At 44.2% G+C, this 18,974-nt stretch overlaps 1 protein-coding gene across 1 annotated transcript; it reads left to right on the top strand.

Moving 5' to 3' along the window:
• The first annotated feature begins 726 nt into the window (after positions 1-726).
• Positions 727-17,415, top strand: C2H10orf53 (chromosome 2 C10orf53 homolog). Its single transcript, XM_048337261.1, has 3 exons — positions 727-823; positions 15,056-15,175; positions 17,351-17,415. The coding sequence occupies exons 1-3, from the start codon at positions 727-729 to the stop codon at positions 17,413-17,415; spliced, it is 282 nt and encodes a 93-aa protein (XP_048193218.1).
• The last annotated feature ends 1,559 nt before the right edge of the window (positions 17,416-18,974 follow it).

Below are 18,974 nucleotides of genomic sequence, written 5' to 3'. Positions count from 1 at the left end.
ACGGGAGAGGGCAGATATTCTGTATGAGTGAGAGATATCTGCGTCTAGGCCCAGTGGAGAGAGCCAGGTAGCAGGTGTGCCTGGACATTTTACCACCCCACCCCCTCCCCAGGCCCGGGAGTGCTGAATGGCCTTTGGGTTTGAACCACCCCGGGGCCGAACTGAGATTGGCTAACTAGTGAGAGTACAGAAACAACTTTCACAGACAGCAGAAGAAATGAAATGATTTAAAAAAACTGCTGAATCCAAAAACAGGTAAGAAATGGGAGCAGCAAAGGGTCTGGAGCCCGCGCCCCTTCCTGACTTTTGTAAATACAAGGGAAGGCACTCTGGCGAGATTCTTTCATCCCACATTTTCTGCAACTGGATGGCTAGGTGCTTTCTGTTGTTGTTGTTTCTTTTGAGTGCCATTCCTGGGACTTGAACTCAGGCTGCGCTTTCTTGCTTCTTATTAAAGACGGTAGTCTGTCTGCCGGCACTGGTTTCCAGCTGAGATTACAGGACTGAGTCACCAGCGCCCGCGCCCATTGGCTAGCTGCTTTTATTCACCTTGCTGCCGAGAGCCCGCCCAGCTCAGTCCTGGGTGGGGTCCTGGGGGCTGGGGACAGGGCGAGCCCTCCAACCGGCCCGCGAGGCCACGCCCACCCCGCGGCCACGCCCGGCGCGGAGTTGCGGTTGCCTAGCAACAGGCCGCGCTGTTTCACTGAGCACTACTGGACGCTCGGCATGCCGAAGAAGACTGCTGTCATCCTGCGCTACGGGCCCTACAGCGCTGCGGGGCTGTCGGTGGAGCACCGCACCTTCCGCCTGGAGGGCCTACAAGGTGGGCTACTCGGCTGCGGCCCCACGGTGTGCCCCGGCCTTCGGCTGCGCGTGCAGACCACTCCCCCCTCCCCTCCAGAGGCGTCAGTCCCCCTAGGATCCGCCCCAGAGCCGGCTCTTCTCCACCTTCCACTGCTTGCCCTGGAACTGAGAACAAACAAGAGTGTGGGCCCACTACGCGCCAGTACATCACACGGATGACCTCATTTTAGAAACACGAAAACGGGGTCGGAACTATTCAGAACCATTCCCCAAGTCACATGGCTGGGAAATGACAGTAGTGCTGAGATTCTATTCCGCGATCACTCAGTCATGCTATACTGGACAGCTAGTATGGAGCCCCCAGGCACTGAGGGCTCACCGTTGGACAGCGCGTGTGCTGGAGGGACCCGCTCATTGTTGAGTGCTGACACGAGGAAAGGGGCCTTGGGGGCCTCCCCATCTTGAGTCTTGTGACTAGCTATAATTGGAGGGGGCGGGGTCAGGAAAGGCCCATTCGATTACCTTGCATTTGAGTCTGGAATAAGTAGAAATTAACCAGGTAACTAGGGGCAAGAGAGCATTCCAGACAGAACAGCCATATGCCAAAACTAAGGCCTAGACATTGTTGAGCTGGTGAAAGAAGAGGCCATAGAGGCCAGGGGTCCCACTGCTGTGGGCATGACTACTCTGAGAACAGGTGACCAGCTAAGAGTGGCTACTGTGGTGAGAGTCATTTGGACTAGGACAGCTCTAAAAGGATGGGTAATAGTTCAGAGTAAAAGCAAGGAGCTTCTCCGTGTTGACAGATGTGGCAGGGGAGTATAAAGAGGGTCCCCACGGGCCATCCAGTCAGAATTGGCCAAGAGATGGTGCTGATGAATGAAAATCACGATTTAGAACATGTTCCATTTTGGACATATTTAACTTAAGGTGCTTTTAGCTACTCATACCAAGGTAGCAAGTCAGATCCACTCTGGAGTTGGAGATAGAAAGGGATGAGTAGATAATTTGGGGAGAATATTCAAAAGAGAGCCCAGGGCTGAGCATTGGTGATGAACTTTCATTATAAAATATAAGCTAAATATCTTCTGGGAAGAATGCTGTAATGGCCCAGAAGACCCAGAAATCAGGGGAGCAATCAGGGGAGGTTCCCTGGAGGAGGTGGCATTTGAGTTTGCATTTGAAGGATGGATAGAAAACTTCACCTGAGAAAGTGCTTTCCATGAGAGAACAGTTGATTGAGAAATTTTATTATAAATATCTCAGTGTTGGTATTAGTTGACTTGAGCTACAATTGCAACAGATCAAAGGATTTAAAGAACAGTTTGCTCACAGCTGGTGCTCTTCCATTTGAGACATGCTTCCAGCCCTACATTTTGCTGATTAATCCGAAATGGAGTCTCATGCATCTTTCTGCCCAAGCTGGCTTTGAACCTCCATCCTCTAGACCTCAGCCTCTGCCTCTACCTCCTGAGTAAGGGAGGATTAAAGCCACTACGTTTCCTGAGTTGTAGACCTTTTTATTTATTTATTTTTGCCACTGATCTTGGATAGGCAAAAATCCTCTCCACAGTTATTTCCAGTTTAGCTACTTTATTTCTTGTTTTTAACTTGTGGTAAAAGTCATATAACAAAACTTCCTAGGCATCTGTAATCCTAGCTACTCAGGAAGCTGAGATCTGAGGATCAAGACTCTTAGCCAGCCACCAAAAAGCCAGGAATGGAACCGTGGCTCCAGTGGGACAAGGTCAGCCTTGAGCAAAAAAGCTAAGTGATAATACTCAGGGGCTGAGTTCAAGCCTCAGTACACACACACACACACACACACACACACACACACACACAGAGCAAATAAATACATATTTAACTTATTTTTAACTATTTCAAGTTTCAACTCAGTGACATTAGTCATATTCACAGTGTTTACAGAATCATCATTCATTTATTTCCAGTTTTTTTCAACAGTATATTTCCTCAGGTGGTAGCATGACTTTATCGTTCATTCTTTTTTATGAATGCATGATATTCTATGGTATATAAATAAATACAAGTTTGGCTTTGTTGATAGACACTTGGTTCCGCCTTTTGGCTATTGTGAATAATGCTGCTAAGAGCATAAGCAAACAAAATCAAAGCTTGAGTCCTTTTGCCTCAAACGATTGATTGGAACTACTGAGTCATCTGTTAGTCATAGTAAGAGATAATACAATATTTTTATATTTAAAAGTTTTGGAGGCTAGGGCTTAGCAGTAGCATGCTTGCCTACCATGCTTGAATCCCTAGGTTCGATTCCTCAGCACCACATAAACAAAAAAGCCAGAAGTAGGTAGAGTGCTAGCCTTGAGCAAAAAGAAGCCAGGGACAGTGCCCAAGCCCTGAGTCCAAGCCCCAGGACTGGCAAAAAAAAAAAAAAAAAAAAAAAACGTTTTTCAGGCTGGGCACTGGTGGCTCACACCTGTAATCTTAGTTACTCAGTAGGCTGAGATCTGAGGATCACAGTTCAGCGCCAGCCAGGAAAGTACATGAGACTCTTTATGTCCAGTTAATCACCAGAAAACCAGAAATGGAGCTATAGCTCAAAGCCTTGAGCAAAATTGCTCAGGGACTGCACCCAGAGTTAAATCCCCAAGACAAACAAAATTTTTTTCTTTTGAGACAGAATGTTACTATATCATTCAAGCAGGCTTGAAACTTGCTTTGTAGCCCAGGCTCAGCTTGAACTCACAGTCTCCTGCCTCAGCCTCCTGAGTCCCTGAGTGCTCATTTCACAGGCAGGCACCACCATAACCAGCTTTTGTTGAATATTTTGAAGACCTTGCAAAGTGTTTTCCAAAGCCACTGTCACTATTTTACATTCCCACCAGTAATGCATGAGGAATCTAGTTTCCCTACATTCTCCCCAATTTTAGTATCTTCTGATTTTCTTTTTTATTTTTATTACTATAGTTGATCTTAGTGGGTATGGAATGATTGCTCCTGGGTTTCATCTGCATTGTCCAATTTTTTTCTTGCCTAATTTCTCTGATGAGGATTCCTGATACTGTGAATAGAAATGGCAAAAGCTGATGCCCTCATTTCATTCCCAATTTTGGGGCAAAACCTTCCATTGTTAGTTGAGTTTACTTGTGTGGTCATTGATCATGATAAAGAAGCTTTCTGGTAGTTTGTTGAGTTTTTATTTGTTTGACTTTGTGAGTGTGTATATGTATCTATGTTTGTGTGTGTGTGTGTGTGTATACATATGCATATTTGTGTATGCACACAGGCACTGGTCCTGGGGCTTAAACTTAAGAACTCCAGGCCTGGCCACTGTGCCTAAGCTATTTTGTTCAAGGGTCTACCACTTGAGTCACATCTCCTCTTCTGGCTTTTTGGTGGCTTATTGGAGATAAGAATCTCATGGACTTTCCTCCCTGAGCTGGTGTTGAACAGCAATCCTCAGATCTAAGCCTCCTGAGTAGCTAGGATTATAGGCATGCCATCAGCACATAACCAATTGCTTAGTGAAATTTTAATTTTAGTTATTATACCTTCCAATTACAGAACCTCTGCTTGGTTCCTTTTTAGAACTTTTGTCTCTTTCTTGATGTTAGCAAGTTTTTAATATGCCATTTTCCTGCTATGTTTTAGTTCTTTGTTAAGATTTTCTTAGGTTTTGTGGGAATATTTAAGATAGTTGATCTAAGGTAAGCTCAATGTCTACGATTTCTTGGTGACAGTTCCTGCCAATTTTTCCCTTTGAACGTGGCATACTTCTTGTTTTTGTGTATGATTTTTGATTGTAGTTTTGAATCCAGATATTAGTGTTGGGTTCTAATACTGTAGTGTGTTCTCTGTGGATTCTCCTCAATCCTCAGTGTTTGCTCATCCTGATTTCTGAAGTCATTGACAGTATTCGTCAGTTTTTACTAACATCACCTTGAATACCAGGAGCTTTAACATGAAACAACCCCTTGTCCCATGCTTTGTGTATTTTCTGGTCAAGGGACACTCTAATACTTAGCCAGGCTATTCACAATTCTCAGCCTTTACTTACTTTCTGCTTCACTGGTCAAAGCTTGAGGATCTTCATCATTTTTCTGATAATGCATCAGCCCTGGGCGACACTTGACTTTCTAAACTGCACTTTAGAGTGCCCTGATTTCCCAAAGAAAATCTGAGATTTATTGTGTGGCTCCAGTGTTATCTTACCCAGGCAACTGTGGATTTTCCATTTGCCTTGTAATTTTTATGAGCTGTGCAGAGTATTTCCATCTTGTGTAAATTCTAAGCTAGACAAAGACACATGCCTGTGACCATCCTTCAGGAAGCCCCCAGGCAGGTCAGGACCCACAGACCCAAGCATTCGGACGTAAGCTGTGCTCTGCCTTCTCTGGAGTCAAGGACAAAGGACAAATTTCATGTTGGGAACATGAGCTCCAGTCTTCAAGGTTTCCACGAAATCAGGAGAGATGGGCACAGGCAGTAACAGTGCCACTGAGCTTTCCTACTGCCTGACAGTTCCCTTTCCCTGGATTCAGCACTCACTTGGTTGCTGCAGGTCTTCAACTGTTTTCTGAAGCTTTGACCACGTTTGTTCTGACAGCTCCTGCTTATGTCTTGATGTGTCTGTGGGGTGCAGGAAGTTGAGGCTGCCTGTCCTGCCCCTTTGCTGATGCCTGCAGATACTCTCAATTGTATTTCTTACTACTTCCACAATCAACAGATAATACTAACTTAACATGAACTTGATTATATTATTTATAGATCCAGATAACTTGAGGGGATGGGTGGTTAAGAGAAATGAAGACAGAATGATGGAAAGTGTAACATTGAACTCATAAATTGACATGTTGAATTGAAACCATTTTGTCCACTACCTAAAGATAATTAAAAATTAAAAACATAGAAAATTATGTCATCTCCAAAGTGTACCAAAATTATGCTAAAGCAGAATACATAAATAAGCCTATAACTTATAAGTGTTCAGGAGGAAAAAAAACTTTCATCTAGTTGGCCACAATCCTATCTGTTTCATCTGACACTCCCCTGGTCCCTGTTTGTATTCCTAGCACTGATGCTAGAGAGGCCAGAGGCTCTAAAGTGCAGTCAAGTTAGTTCTGAAATGTTTTTCAACACCTAGTGACTTTGTAGACAAAGTCAAAGTCAAAATCAAGAATTTTCCTACATGAACCTCCATCTACTTGTCGGCAGAAAAAATTATGCGACTCCCTCCCCCCACTGGTGTTGAGCGCTAAGGAGAAAAGCACATCGAGTAATGCAAACCAAGTCTGCACATCACAAAGATTTAACAAGTGTTGTTAATATTCTCCAGGAGAATATTTTCCTCCAGGAAAGGAGGAAGGGCAGCTTGGGGCCTGTTTGGGGAACAGGAAGAGCTGGCTATGTAGAGGCCAGAGGAAGCAAGAGAGCTAGTAACTTTTTCCCTGGGCTGGCCTTGAACTATGATCTTTTGAATCTTCATCTCCTTCATAGCTGGGACTACAGGTATAAGCTACCATGTCGGGCATCATACATACATGTCTGGCAAATTGGACAGTAAGTTTGGGAAGCAAAGTGGCAGCACTTATTACAATGTAATCCATAACCCATACTATAGAATTTCTTTTTCTTTCTTTTTTCTCTTTCTTTCTCTCTCTCCCCTCTCTTCCTCTCTCTCCCTCTCTTTCTCTCTCTCCCTCCCTCTTTCCCTCTCTCCCCCTCTCTCCCGCTCTCCCTCCCCCTCTTTTTCTCCCTCTTTCCCTCTCTCCCTCTCTCCCTCCCCCCCCCCCTCTCTCTCTCTCTCTCTCTCTCTCTCTCTCTCTCTCTCTCTCTCTCTCTCTCTCTCTCGTGTGTGTGTGTGTGTGTGTGTGTGTGTGTGTGTGTGTGCTCTAGTCTGAGGCCAGACTTGCCTGCACAGTAGGACTGTCTCAAGAACAAAAGCAAAACCAGGCACTGGAGGCTCACACCTGTAATCCTAGCTACTCAGGAAGCTGAGATCTGAGGATCGCAGTTCAAAGCCAGCTGGGTCAGCAAAGTCTGCGAGACTCTTATCTCCAAGTTACCACCAAAAAAGCCAGAAATAGAGGTATGGGTTAAGTGGTAAAGCACCAGTCTTCAGTGGAAAAATCTAGAGCAAAACATGAGACTAAATTTAAGACCACGCGTGTGCCCCCCCATGCACGCACATGTGCACACACACACTAAAGAATGTTTCAGCAGGGAGAGGGAATTGCTGAATGAGCCATTCAATATGTGAATGGCCTTTGAGAAGTCAGGTTGAGGAAGAGGTAAAGGCTCAGGTAGAGTCAAAGAAGCATGGAGCCCAGGCCCAGGCCCGGGGCAGGAAGGGTGGGAAAAAGTGCTTAGAGAAGGTCCAGGGAAGTGTTTTTTTGGTTGGAGGAAGCCTAAAGACTTCAAAGTATCAGCAGGCAGTTGATTTGTAAAATAAGCTCTGTGTATCCATGCTTGATAACTCCTCTAATATCAACTACCAGCTCGCACAGAGGCCCCGTGATAAGGGCCAGCATGTTCATAGGAACAGAGCAAAGAGCATCTGCTCCCTCTCCTGGTCCCCACATCCTGCTACCCCACTCTAGACACAATGCTAGCATCACAATGAGCAAGCCCTCTGTTTAAAAGTCTGCTTTGAGTCCAGTGTGTTACTTTAAGAAATTAGAACCCTTTATCATTTGCAGAAGCCCTGGTCTCTTTAGAAAGATGCCTGATCTTTTTCTGAATTGACCCTGCCTTAAGCAACCTGAGAGCTCTCATGCCTTCTTTATTACTCATGAATGATGATAGTTCAGCAGATGTCTTCACTTGGACTCAATACTGATTAAGTATTAACTAAGCTTAACTAAGGCTTAACAACAGAGTTCTAAGTAATTGCCCTGCCTGTGGTTGATCCTTGTTTGCTATATTCGAAGCTGGGTGTTAGTGGCTGTAATCCTGAGGATTGTGGTTCAAAGCCATCCCAGGCAGCAAAGTCTGTGGGACTACCTCCAAATAAATCAGCAAAAAGCCAGAAATGGAGTCATCGCTCAAGTTGTAGAGCACCAGCCTTGAGCAGAAAAGGCCACAGAGAAGAGAATGAGGACCTGAATTCAAGCTCTAGTATCCACTTACAAAAAAAAAAAAAGATCCACTTGAAGGAGTTAGAAGGAATCAAACAAATCCCTTTTTTTAAAAAAAGAATCTATTTTGATAGATTAAATCTTATTTAGCCAAAATACCCAAAGGGCCATTCTCCTGGTAGCTATACATTACCCTCTCTCATTTCCCATTATTCACTTTGGATCTCTGCTATGTGGGAGAAGAAAGTGGGTGCCGGTGGCTCACACCTATAATCCTAGCCACTCAGGAAGCTGAGATCTGAGGATCAAGATTCAAAGCCAGCCCAGGCAGGAAAAGCCACGAGGCTCTTATCTCCAATTAATCACCAGAAATGGCACTGTGGCTCAAAGTGGTAGAGCACTAGCCTTGAGCAAATTTGCTGAGGGACAGCATCCAGGCCCTGAGCTCAAGCCTCACAACTGACAAAAAGAAAAAGCGATCTGTCCCTGTACCTTGACCCTCACTGAGCCTTATTTCAGTCATCCACCGAGAATGGCATTTCCTCCAGCAGCAAGAGGACTGAGTCTCTCTTATGTCCCTTTACAAAGAATATATGGCACTTCAAAGGGGTGGGTGTCCTGTGGGTGGCCTTTCAGTTTCTAGCTGATTTACACTGAAGCTTAGTAACTGCTTTTGTGGACTTGGTTTCAAGGAGTGTATTTATCTGACCTTTCTTTGAATAGACAGCTCAGAGGAAAGCCAGATCCTCCATGTAGGGCAGGGCCATATGGATGAGCTGCAGGAATTCCGGAGTCTCCTCATCATTGACCCTTTAAGTCCTACAATTGGGCTCAGTAAGTCTGGGATTGATGGACAGGAGATAGGTGTCCTAAGGCTGAATTCATGGTGCAGACTCTTTAGCAAGTCATCATTCTAATACTTTAATACAGGATCACTTTAACAGCCTCTTGGGGTCCACAAGAAATGATGATGGGGCCCAGCATTGTCTGAAGGTTGTTGCTGAAAGAAGCCTATGTTGACACCAAGCCCTGGGAAGTAGCAACAATGCAGCAGTGGCCCTTAAAGGCCAGAGCCTGGCCCCAGCACTCCTGGCTCACACCTGTCATTCTGGCTACTCAGGCGGCTGAGGTCTGAGGATTGTGGTTCTAAGCCAGCCAAGGCAACAAAGTCCATGAGATTCTTATCTCCATTTAACCACCTGAAAACTGAGGCTCAAAGTGGTAGAACACTAGCCTTGAGCAAAAAAGTTCAGGGACAGTGGCCAGGCCCTGAGTTCAAGCCCTACAACAGACAAAAAAAAAAAAAGAAAAAGAAAAAGAAAAAAAAGATCAGAGAGCCTGTGCCTGGCAAGGCCATAAAAGATAGAAATGAGGCGAGACCAGATCTAGGCAGATTTCTTTCTATGAGGCTGCATTTACTCTTAGATAAACTGGGCCCTCATTATTTACCAGCCTCAGCTCCATGGGGTGAGTTACTTTGTGGATCAAATCCAATTTCTAAGCTATACTGTGCTATATTAGAGTAATACTGCCAGACACTCGTGGCCCATGCCTATAATCCTAGCTACTCAGGAGACTGAGATCTGAGAATTGAGGTTAAAGCCAGCCTGGGCAGAAAAATCCATGAGATTCTTATCTCTAATTAACCATCAGATAGATGGCAGTGGAGCTGTGGCTCAAAGTGGTACAATGCTAGTCTTGAGCAAAAAAAATCTCAGGGACAGTGCCAGGCCCTGAGTTCAAGCCCCATGACCCACAAAAAAAGGCATGGGGAGGGGGAAGCAAAATTGTTGCCTGGTGCAAGTGACTCACACCTGTAATCCTAGTTACTCAGGAGGCTGAGATCTGAGGATCTCAGCTTGAAATTAGCCCAGGCATGAAAGTCTGTGAGATTCTTGCCTCTAGTTAGCCAGCAAAAACCTAGATGTGGAGCTATGGCTCAAGTGGTAGAACACTAGATTTGAGCAAAAAAGCTAAGGAACAATGCCTAGACCCCAAGTTCAAGCTCCAATAATAGTACAAAAAAGTGCTACTTTCCCCCTAAAGTAAACTGAAATGGGACACAAGGCTCAGTCAGATGGGCCCTGCAGAGAGGAGGGCAATGCAGGCTGCAGGAACTTTCCTCCTGGGATTTCTTCCCGTACAGCTGCCCCACTCCTAGAGCCATCACCCCCATTCTCCATTCTCTCCAGAGTCCCTCAAACTTGGACTTGGGTGTTAATAGCAGCACCTTGCCCCAGAGAAGATGGAATCAGAGCTGTTTTGCTCCTGACTTCTTCCTCTCAGATGAAGCCTGCTCTACAGGATGGTCTTCAAACTTAGCAAAGTCAGAGTCACGAGGCTAAGCTGTTCCTCCCTAAGGATGCTGTTCGGGGATGTGGAGGCCAGAGTTTTTGCCCCTGGGCTTTGACTTGTCCCTCTAGATAACCCACTACCACTCCAAAGTGGACAGCATTGTTGAAATGTCCTTGTCAAAGTGTTATTGATGATCTGGATATCCATGATTGTGTTCACAGAGTGTGAGGAATGAAGACTCTGACCTAAAGACAAGGAGCAGTATAGAAAAGAGCTCGCAAACAGGAAGGGCTGGAGGAAACCTCAGCCCTGGTGGAGCAAAAGTCTAGGAGTGTTTAACATTTTTTGAGGTGTCCTATCTCTTTACTGGCTAGATAGTTATGTGTTCAGGGTACTTGGAGGTTCTTGATTAGGTTCCTTTTCATACACACACACACACACACACACACACACACACACACACACTAGTACTGGGGCTTGAACTCAGGGCCTGGGCACTGTCCCCTAGCTTTTGTGCTCAAAGTTATATGTCCACCATTTGAGCTATAGCTCTGCTTCTGGCTTTTTGCTGCTTATTTGGAGATGAGCGCCTCATGGACTTTCCTGCCCAAGCTGGCTTTGAACCACAGATCTCATCCTCTTGAGTAGCTAGGATTACAGGAGTTACCCACCAGTGCCTGGTGTGTGTGTGTGTGTGTGTGTGTGTGTGTGTACACATGTACACATGTTTCCACAGTTGGCACTGGGGCTTGAACTCAGTGCCTCACACTCTCGCTTGGCTTCTTCACACAAGTCTGGCACTCTACCACTTGAGCCACAGCTCCACTTCTGGCTTTTTGTTAGTTAATTGCAAATACAAATCTCATAGACTTTCTTGCCTTGGCTGGCATTAAACCATGATCCTCAAATCTCAGCCTCCTGAGTATCTAGGATTATGAGCATGAGCCATTGGCACTGGCTAAAAGGGTCCTTTTTAACTTGGTGTCAGCTGCCTGAGAGTGAATATCTCATGCTTCTCCCTTGCTTTCCTCTCTCAAACTGAGTGCCTTCTTCAAAAATGTTTAAGAACAAGATACTTAAACAGGATACAATAACACAAATATGCCTAGGAAAACAATGCAGGATGTCTTTAGAGAGAGGCATTAACTAAAGTAGGTCAATTGGGGCCACCATTGGGTGCCGAGGAGTGCTGTCTTGTTAATGGACATACTGGCTGAGACTTTCTGAAGTTTCTCTCCAGAAGTGAAATTAAAATCACACAATTAAAATTCTCACAGTTGGGGCTGGATGCTCTTGAACTGATTGAAAGATGAAGACGACATGCCAACATTTTGAGGCAGCAATTGTTTCTGTAATTAAATGCAATTAACTGGCATAGATGTCTGCTTTTCTTCGCCTAAGACTGATTGAAATGGTAAGACTTTTTAAAAAATCCCCATCTGATTTCTCTTTCCATCCTAACTGAAAATCTTATCAGTGTATTTAGACTTCAAAGACTATAAATTGGCACCAAAAGTGTAAATTCAAAGTGACCACATCAGGAAAATTGTAGGGAACCACGCTACATAAAATAGAGCCCACTTGGGGTCCAGTGTCTCACACCTGTAATCCTAGCTACTCAGAAGGCTGAGATCTCAGGATCGCTGTTTGAAGCCAGCCTAGGCAGGAATGTCTGAGACTCTTAATGCCAATTAACCACCAAAAAAGCTAGAAGTGAAGCTGTGGCTCAAGTAAGTAAGAGTGCTAGCCTTGAGCAAGAAAGCTCCGAGACAGCACTCAGGCCCTGAGTTAAGCCCCAGTAGTTACACACACACACACACACACACACACACACACACACACACACACACACGAAAGAGAGAGAGAGAGAGAGAGGAGAGGGGGGGAGAGGAGGAGAGAGAGGGAGAGAGGGAGAGAGGGAAAAAGGGAGGGAGGGAGGGAGGGAGGAAGGGAGAGAGAGAGAGGGAGGGGGGAGTGGGGAGGAGAGAGAGGGAGAGAGGGAGAGAGGGAAGGAGGGAGAGAGAAGCCTGGTGCAGCCAATGGACATCACTTCTCCTAGGCCACACACCCCACATATCCACAACAGAAATTAAATCTGACAATGACTCATCACTGAAAAGGAACCATTACCTGAAAGTGATAACCAACCTGCAGACTCCAAAAATGAGAATAAAATGTTCACTAGCTTTTTGCTTTTTTTTAAGTTCTGTAGTTTGAACTCAGGATCTGGAACTCACTAAGCCAGTGCTCTATCACTTCAGCCATGCCTCTAGCCCAGCTTTTTGCTAGCTATTTTGGAGATGAGGGCTTTTTGCCCCTTGAACTACAGTCTTCCAGACCTCAGCCTCCTGAGAAGTTAGGATTAAAGGAGTGAGCCACGAGTGCCTGGCTTCATTACCTTCCTTCCTTCCTTCCTTCCTTCCTTCCTTCCTTCCTTCCTTCCTTCCTTCCTTCCTTCCTTCCTTCCTTCCTTCCTTCCTTCTCTTTTGCCAGTCCTAGGGCTTGAACTCAGGGCCTGGGCACTGTCCCCACAGCACCCCTTCTGGCTTTTTCTGTGTATGTAGTACTGAGCAATAAAACCCAGGGCTTTATGCATGCTAGACAAGTACTCTTCCACTAAGCCACATTCCCAGCCCTTTAAGTGCACACTTTATGATGATGAGGATGTAGTTAGAATTGAAGGAGTGACCAAGAGAAGGAAACAGGAGGATTTTGTTGTCGTTATGTTTAATGTAATAAGTGAACTTCCTTTGGCATACCCCATGTAGTTACTGTATATGATTTTGGTACACTGGATATTGTATATATGCTTACCTGAACTAGGGAAGGGAAAGAAAAATGAGGGAGGGTGTAATAAATATGACAAGAAATGTACTCACTACCTTATTATGTAACTGTACCCCCTCTTTTTTTTTTTGGCCAGTCCTGAGCCTTGGACTCAGGGCTTGAGCACCATCCCTGGCTTCTTCCCGCTCAAGGCTAGCACTCTGCCACCTGAGCCACAGCGCCCCTTCTGGCCGTTTTCCATATATGTGGTGCTGGGGAATCGAACCAAGAGCTTCATGCTTAGGAGGCAAGCGCTCTTGCCCCTACTGTACCCCCTCTTTACATCACCTTGTCAATAAAATTTTTTTAAAAAGAATTGAAGGAGTGAGCCACTAGTGCTTTTTTTAAAGTGCATGCTTTATTATGATGATTATAATATTATTGTATTTTAAATTAATTTTTATTATCATTTATTTTTTTATGTGGTACCAAGGAATTGAACCCAGGACCTCCTGCTTGCTAGACAAGCACTTTACCACTAAGCCACATTCCCATCCCTCCATTAGCTTTTGTAAAGAACATTTTTACAAGTCATAATCTGGAAATTGATGAAAAATAATAAGAAATGTTATTCATATAATCTCACCATGTAGAAAAAAACCTGTGGGTGAGTTGTTTTTCTTGCTTGCATTCAACCCTCAACTGATATTGTTGGATATTTATTCATTCATTCATTCATACATTCATTCATTTTGTGCCTGTACTGAGGCTTGAACTCAGGGCCTGGGTACTATCCCTGAGCTTTTATGCTGAAGGCTAGTGCTCTACTATTTGACCTACAGCTCCACTTTCAGCTTTTTTGGTGGTTAACTGGAGATAAGAGTCTCAGAATTTCCTGCCCCTGCAGGCTTTGAATAGCGATCCTTAGATCTCAGCCTCCCAAGTAGAATTACAAGTGTGAGCCACTAGTGCCTAGCTCTGGATATCTATTCATAATACTGTAATATACATATCTGCATCTTCACTTGTTTATACTATTCTTAGTATTTAATATTTCATAAACATTTGAATTATCCAGATAAACTCTCACCATATGTACAAACTTTGTTGATCATCCTTTCATTATTGTTTTGGGGTTGTTTTTTTTTTGCCAGCCCTGGGGCTTGGACTCAGGGTCTGAGCACTGTCCCTGGCTTCTTTTTGCTCAAGGCTAGCACTCTGCTACTTGAGCCACAGCGCCACTTCTGGCCATTTTCTATATATGTGGTGCTGGAGAATTGAACCCAGAGCTTCATGTATGGGAAGCAAGCACTCTTGCCACTAGGCCATATTCCCAGCCCCGTATCCTTTCATTATTAAACATATAAGTTAGTCACAGAATTTTGCTGCCATAATATGGAAAGGACAATTAGTTGTAAAATTTTCCTGCATTTAAATTTTTATTGGATCTTTTAAATTGTTTTATTATGCATTTTTGTGCCAGTACTGAGGCTTAAATTCAGCATCTTAAGCTCTCCCCTGGCTTTTTCACTCAAAGCTGGTGCTCTACTACTTGAACCACAGCTCTACTTCTGTTTTTTGCTGGTTAATTGGAGATAAAAGTCTCTTGGACTTTCCTGCCTGGGCTGGTTTCAAACCATGATCCTCAGATCTCAGCTTCATGTATAGCTATAATTATAGACAAGAGTTGCCAACTCCATGACGGAAGCCTTCTTCTGAGTGAAATATCCCGGGCAAGAGCTGAGAATTATGTTTTAAAGCTTTGGGGTTATACTGGTCATTGCCCTCTAGGAACAGGGCAAGAAGCTGACAAGAGCAATCCAGAGTCCCCACCAATATGGAACATCAACTCTGTATATAGCCCAGTAGACAACATCAAAGTAGAACATCAAACCTGTATATAGCCCAGTAGACTAGCCTAGAAGAAACAGATCCTTTGGATCTGGAATCATTTGCTGCTTGAATTGCGCAGGTATCTGACTGTGCTCCCCAGCCAAAGTGAGAACACATGGAGGCCAACACCAGGGAAGGGCCCATGAGGGATTCGAATTCTGCCATAAGCACCCAGGAGGAGACAAGCTGTAGCCACAGGAACCTGTACACGCCGGATTCATCTCTCTCTCTCTCCATTCTAGCTGTGTTGATCAAAGATGGACATAAGGTGACCCTAGAGAAGATAGAAGACTTGAATTTGGTGGAACTCATGGTGAATGACGAAATCGTCTTCCACTGCAACATTAAGGACTTGGAGTTTGGTGAGTACAGTTTGCACGAAACCCTCTGCTTTCCTTGAGATGTCTCTGGTCAGTGTCATGCCTGAGTCTAAATTGGATTTCTTTTTGAGAAGTTTTGGGTTGTATTTTTTTAGGTTGTTTGGAGTTTTTTGTGCTGGTCCTGGGGCTTGAACTCCAGACCTAGGTGCTGCCCCTCAGCTTTCATACTCAAGACCAGCACTATGTCCCGGGAGCAGCAACTGCACATCTAACTTTCCGGTGGTCAGAGATAGAAATCTCATGAACTTCTGTGCCTGGGCTGACTTTGAACTGAGAGCCTGGGTGATGTCCCTTAGCTTTTATTTTATTTGCTCAAGACTGGAGTTCTCAACTGCCCCCTCAGCAAATGGGCTAAAGACCTAAAAAGAGACTTCTCAGAAGAGGAAATGAGAATGGCCAACAGACACAGGAAGAAGTGCTCTACATAACTGGTCATTAAAGAAATACAAATGAAAACAACATTGAGATTCCACCTCACCTCAGTAAGAATGTCCATTATCAGGAAAACTAATAATAACAGATGCTGGAGGGGATGCGGTCAAAAGGGAACCCTACTACATTGGTGGTGGGAATGTAAACTTGCTCAACCACTCTGGAAAGCAGTATGGAGGTTCCTCAGCAGGCTAAACATAGAGCTCCCCTAAGACTCAGCAGCCCCACTTTTGGGCATCTACCCAAAAGATTACAAGCAAGACCACACTAAAGCCACCAACACAACTATGTTCATTGCAGCACAATTTGTCATTGCTAAAATGTGGAACTGACGCAGGTATCCCTGAGTAGATGGTTAGATCAGGAAAGTGTGGTACATATACACAATGGAATTCTATGCCTCTATCAGAAAGAACAACACTTCCCCATTCATGAGGAAATGTAAAGACTTGGAAAAAATCATGCTAAGTAAAGTGAGCCAGACCCAAAGAAACACGGACTCTGTGGTTCCCCTCATAGGGAATAATTAGTACTTGTTTAGGTTAGTTATATAGCAGAAGACCACAATAGCCCAATAGCTATGCCCATATGAACACAGGATGCTAAGAAATTAACCATGTTATGGAAATAAGTGGTATAACATTGTTGTAATTATTTTCAACATGCCATGTGAAACAATACCTTTTTTTTTTCTCTCGTATTCCCTTCCCATGGTTTTACCCCAGCTATCACTATTTCTGATCTTAGAACCCTGGATACTGTATATACCTGTATTAGAACTAGGGAAGGGAAAGGAAATACCAAAATGGAGAGACAAAGGATAAAAAGACAAACCATTCCAAAAGCAATACTTACAAAACCATTTTGGTGTAAACCAACTGTACAACTCATGGGGAAGAGAGGAAAAGGGGGGAGGGGAAGGTGGGGGGAAATGAGGGAGGAGGAAACAAGTTGGATAAGAAATGTACTCACTGCCTTACATAAGAAACTGTAACCCCTCTTTACTTCACTTTGACAATAAAGTATATATATATATATTTCCAGTTCTACCACTTGAGCCACAGCTCCACTTCCTGAATGACAGAAACAGAAGAGGAAAGAAAATGAAATTAGGCCTGGGCTTAATGCATATGTTCTTGAACTTAAGGACAATAGTTTTCAGGACCTTAATGTTGTGTGTTTTATTATTGTTTTTTTTTCAAGTTGATTTTTTTTTTTTCTAAGACCGGGACTCAAACTCAGCATCTGATGCTTTCTCTCATTGGCTGGCACTCTACCACCTAAACCATGTGTCCAAGCTGTCAATGTGATTTTATTTAGCTTGTTTATTCTATCCAGACTTGCTGAGAGTTGCCTTGCCTGCAGTGCAGGACATTATCAGCAATGTTCTAGAGATTTCTTTGTTCTGTGGGGTTTCTTACCTGAGAAGTTGACACAGTGCCTTCTCCCTGTGCTCAGGAGTAAGCTTTTGCAATCGACTAAGAATCTACTAAATTTAGTTAACAGTTTACATATCTTTACAATACACTGCTGGGGAGGTGGTACAGAGTGGGAGGTGTGGCTCAGTTGGTAGAGTGCTAGCCAATGAGAGAAAGCATCAGGTACAGAGTTCGAGTTCTGGTCTCAGACCTAAAAAATTGCATTGCTGATGAGAACTAAGGCATATTTAACAGAACATTATATTATGTATAATGCTAGCCAAAACAAAATATTATGTTTTTCTAGGAGGCGATGGCACACTGGATCCACTGTGTGAAGAGGCCAGGATGGCTGTGCTAAATGCTTACTGATCTTCTTGTGGAGCCGGCAGAGCAAACATCAGCTTCCCTGACCAGTGTGGAGCACAGACCCTGAGTCCCACCAGCCAGAGCCAGCTGCACCCCATCTCTCTGCCTCACAGTCTCAGTTGCTACCCGTGCACAGGGGCTCTGCAAAAATAATAAAACCACATCCTTTGCAGTGCCTCTCAATCTGGACCCATAGGGAGAGCCCTCTAATATCAGGTATACATTGAGCTGAAGGAAATAATAAAATGCAATCTCATAACAAAGCGCCATCCCTTACTAATAATGCACAGTTGCCAGAAGCATTTGAGATTCCATTCTATAGGAAGTGAAGATCTAGAATCAGGTACAATTAAAAAGGCCTTTGAAAATCTGAACAGAAAGTCAATGTGAGTACAGTAACCTAGCTATTACTATAAATTTGTTTCTTTTTCCCATTGGAACAATTAAAATTGCTAACATAAAATTAACTAAAAAATCAAATCCTCAGTCATTCTCATTTAAAATAAGACATACCTGTAATCAGGAGGCTGAGATCTGAGGATCCCTCTTCAAAGCAAGCCCAGGCAGGAACATCCAAGATACTCTTATCTCCATAACCAGCAAAAAGACAGAAGTGGAGCTTTGAATCAAGTAATAGAGCACCATCTTTAATTGAAAAAGCTAAGATACATTGCCCAGGCCATGAGTTCAAACAAGCCCCAGAACCAGGCACTTCAGCACCACATATACAGAAAAAGCCAGAAGTGGCACTGTGGCTCAAGTACTAGCCTTGAGCAAAAAGAAGCCAGGGACAGTGCCCAGGCCCTGAGTTCAAGCCCCAGGACTGGCAAAAAAAACAAAACCAAACAAAAAAAAATCCGCCTTTTTTTTTTCTTTTTTTGCACTTGGCTTGCACAGGTTGCTCTGAAGAGAACAGGAGGGAGTCCTGAGCAGAAGCCAGAAATGGCTCTTGTGAGCCTCGGGAGAGCAGCTAGGCCAGGTAAAGGGGATCTAAGCTTCAGTTAGATTGAAAAAAGTCAGTCATATCCAAATGACATTCATTTTACTTCTCTAAGTCCCAAGTGCCAAGCTGTAGTAAACGTTAATGATAGTTGAAAGGGGGGTTGGAGGAATGGAGATACAAATGTAATGAGGGTAAATCTGAGGTCATGGCAAGAGAGGCCGCATGACTTCAAGAACAAAGACAGACTCCCAAGAGGAGCTGAAGCCTGTGATGACAGAGTAGGATGTGCAGGGCTTGAAGCCTACAAGCCATCCTTCCTACCGCCCAAGCAGCGCAAATCCTCCTGCACCCCAACTACAAAGGCCAACAAGAATTCTGTGTATCTGTGTGTGTGCGTCCCAGGGCTTGAACTCAGGGCCTGTCTCTGAGCTTTTGTGCTCAAAGCTAGCACTTCACTACTTTACTACCACATTTTTATATCTGGGGTTTTTTAGTAGTTAATTGGAGTCTCACAGACTTCCCTGTCAAGGCTGGCTTCAAAGTATAATACACAGATCTCAGCCTCCTGACTAGGATTACAGGCATGAGTCGCCACCACCTGGCTTGGCTGTCACTGATT

This window comes from Perognathus longimembris, chromosome 2 (assembly GCF_023159225.1).
Source record: "Perognathus longimembris pacificus isolate PPM17 chromosome 2, ASM2315922v1, whole genome shotgun sequence".
In the NCBI taxonomy this organism is placed as follows: Eukaryota; Metazoa; Chordata; class Mammalia; order Rodentia; family Heteromyidae; genus Perognathus; species Perognathus longimembris.
This window is presented reverse-complemented; position numbering and strand designations above follow the sequence as displayed.

Coding starts and splice junctions, on each gene's coding strand:
- C2H10orf53 (XM_048337261.1), top strand. CDS start 727: ATGCCGAAGAAGACTGCTGTCATCCTGCGCTACGGGCCCTACAGCGCT. Junction 824..15,055: donor CCGCCTGGAGGGCCTACAAG/GTGGGCTACTCG, acceptor TCTCCATTCTAG/CTGTGTTGATCAAAGATGGA. Junction 15,176..17,350: donor CATTAAGGACTTGGAGTTTG/GTGAGTACAGTT, acceptor ATGTTTTTCTAG/GAGGCGATGGCACACTGGAT.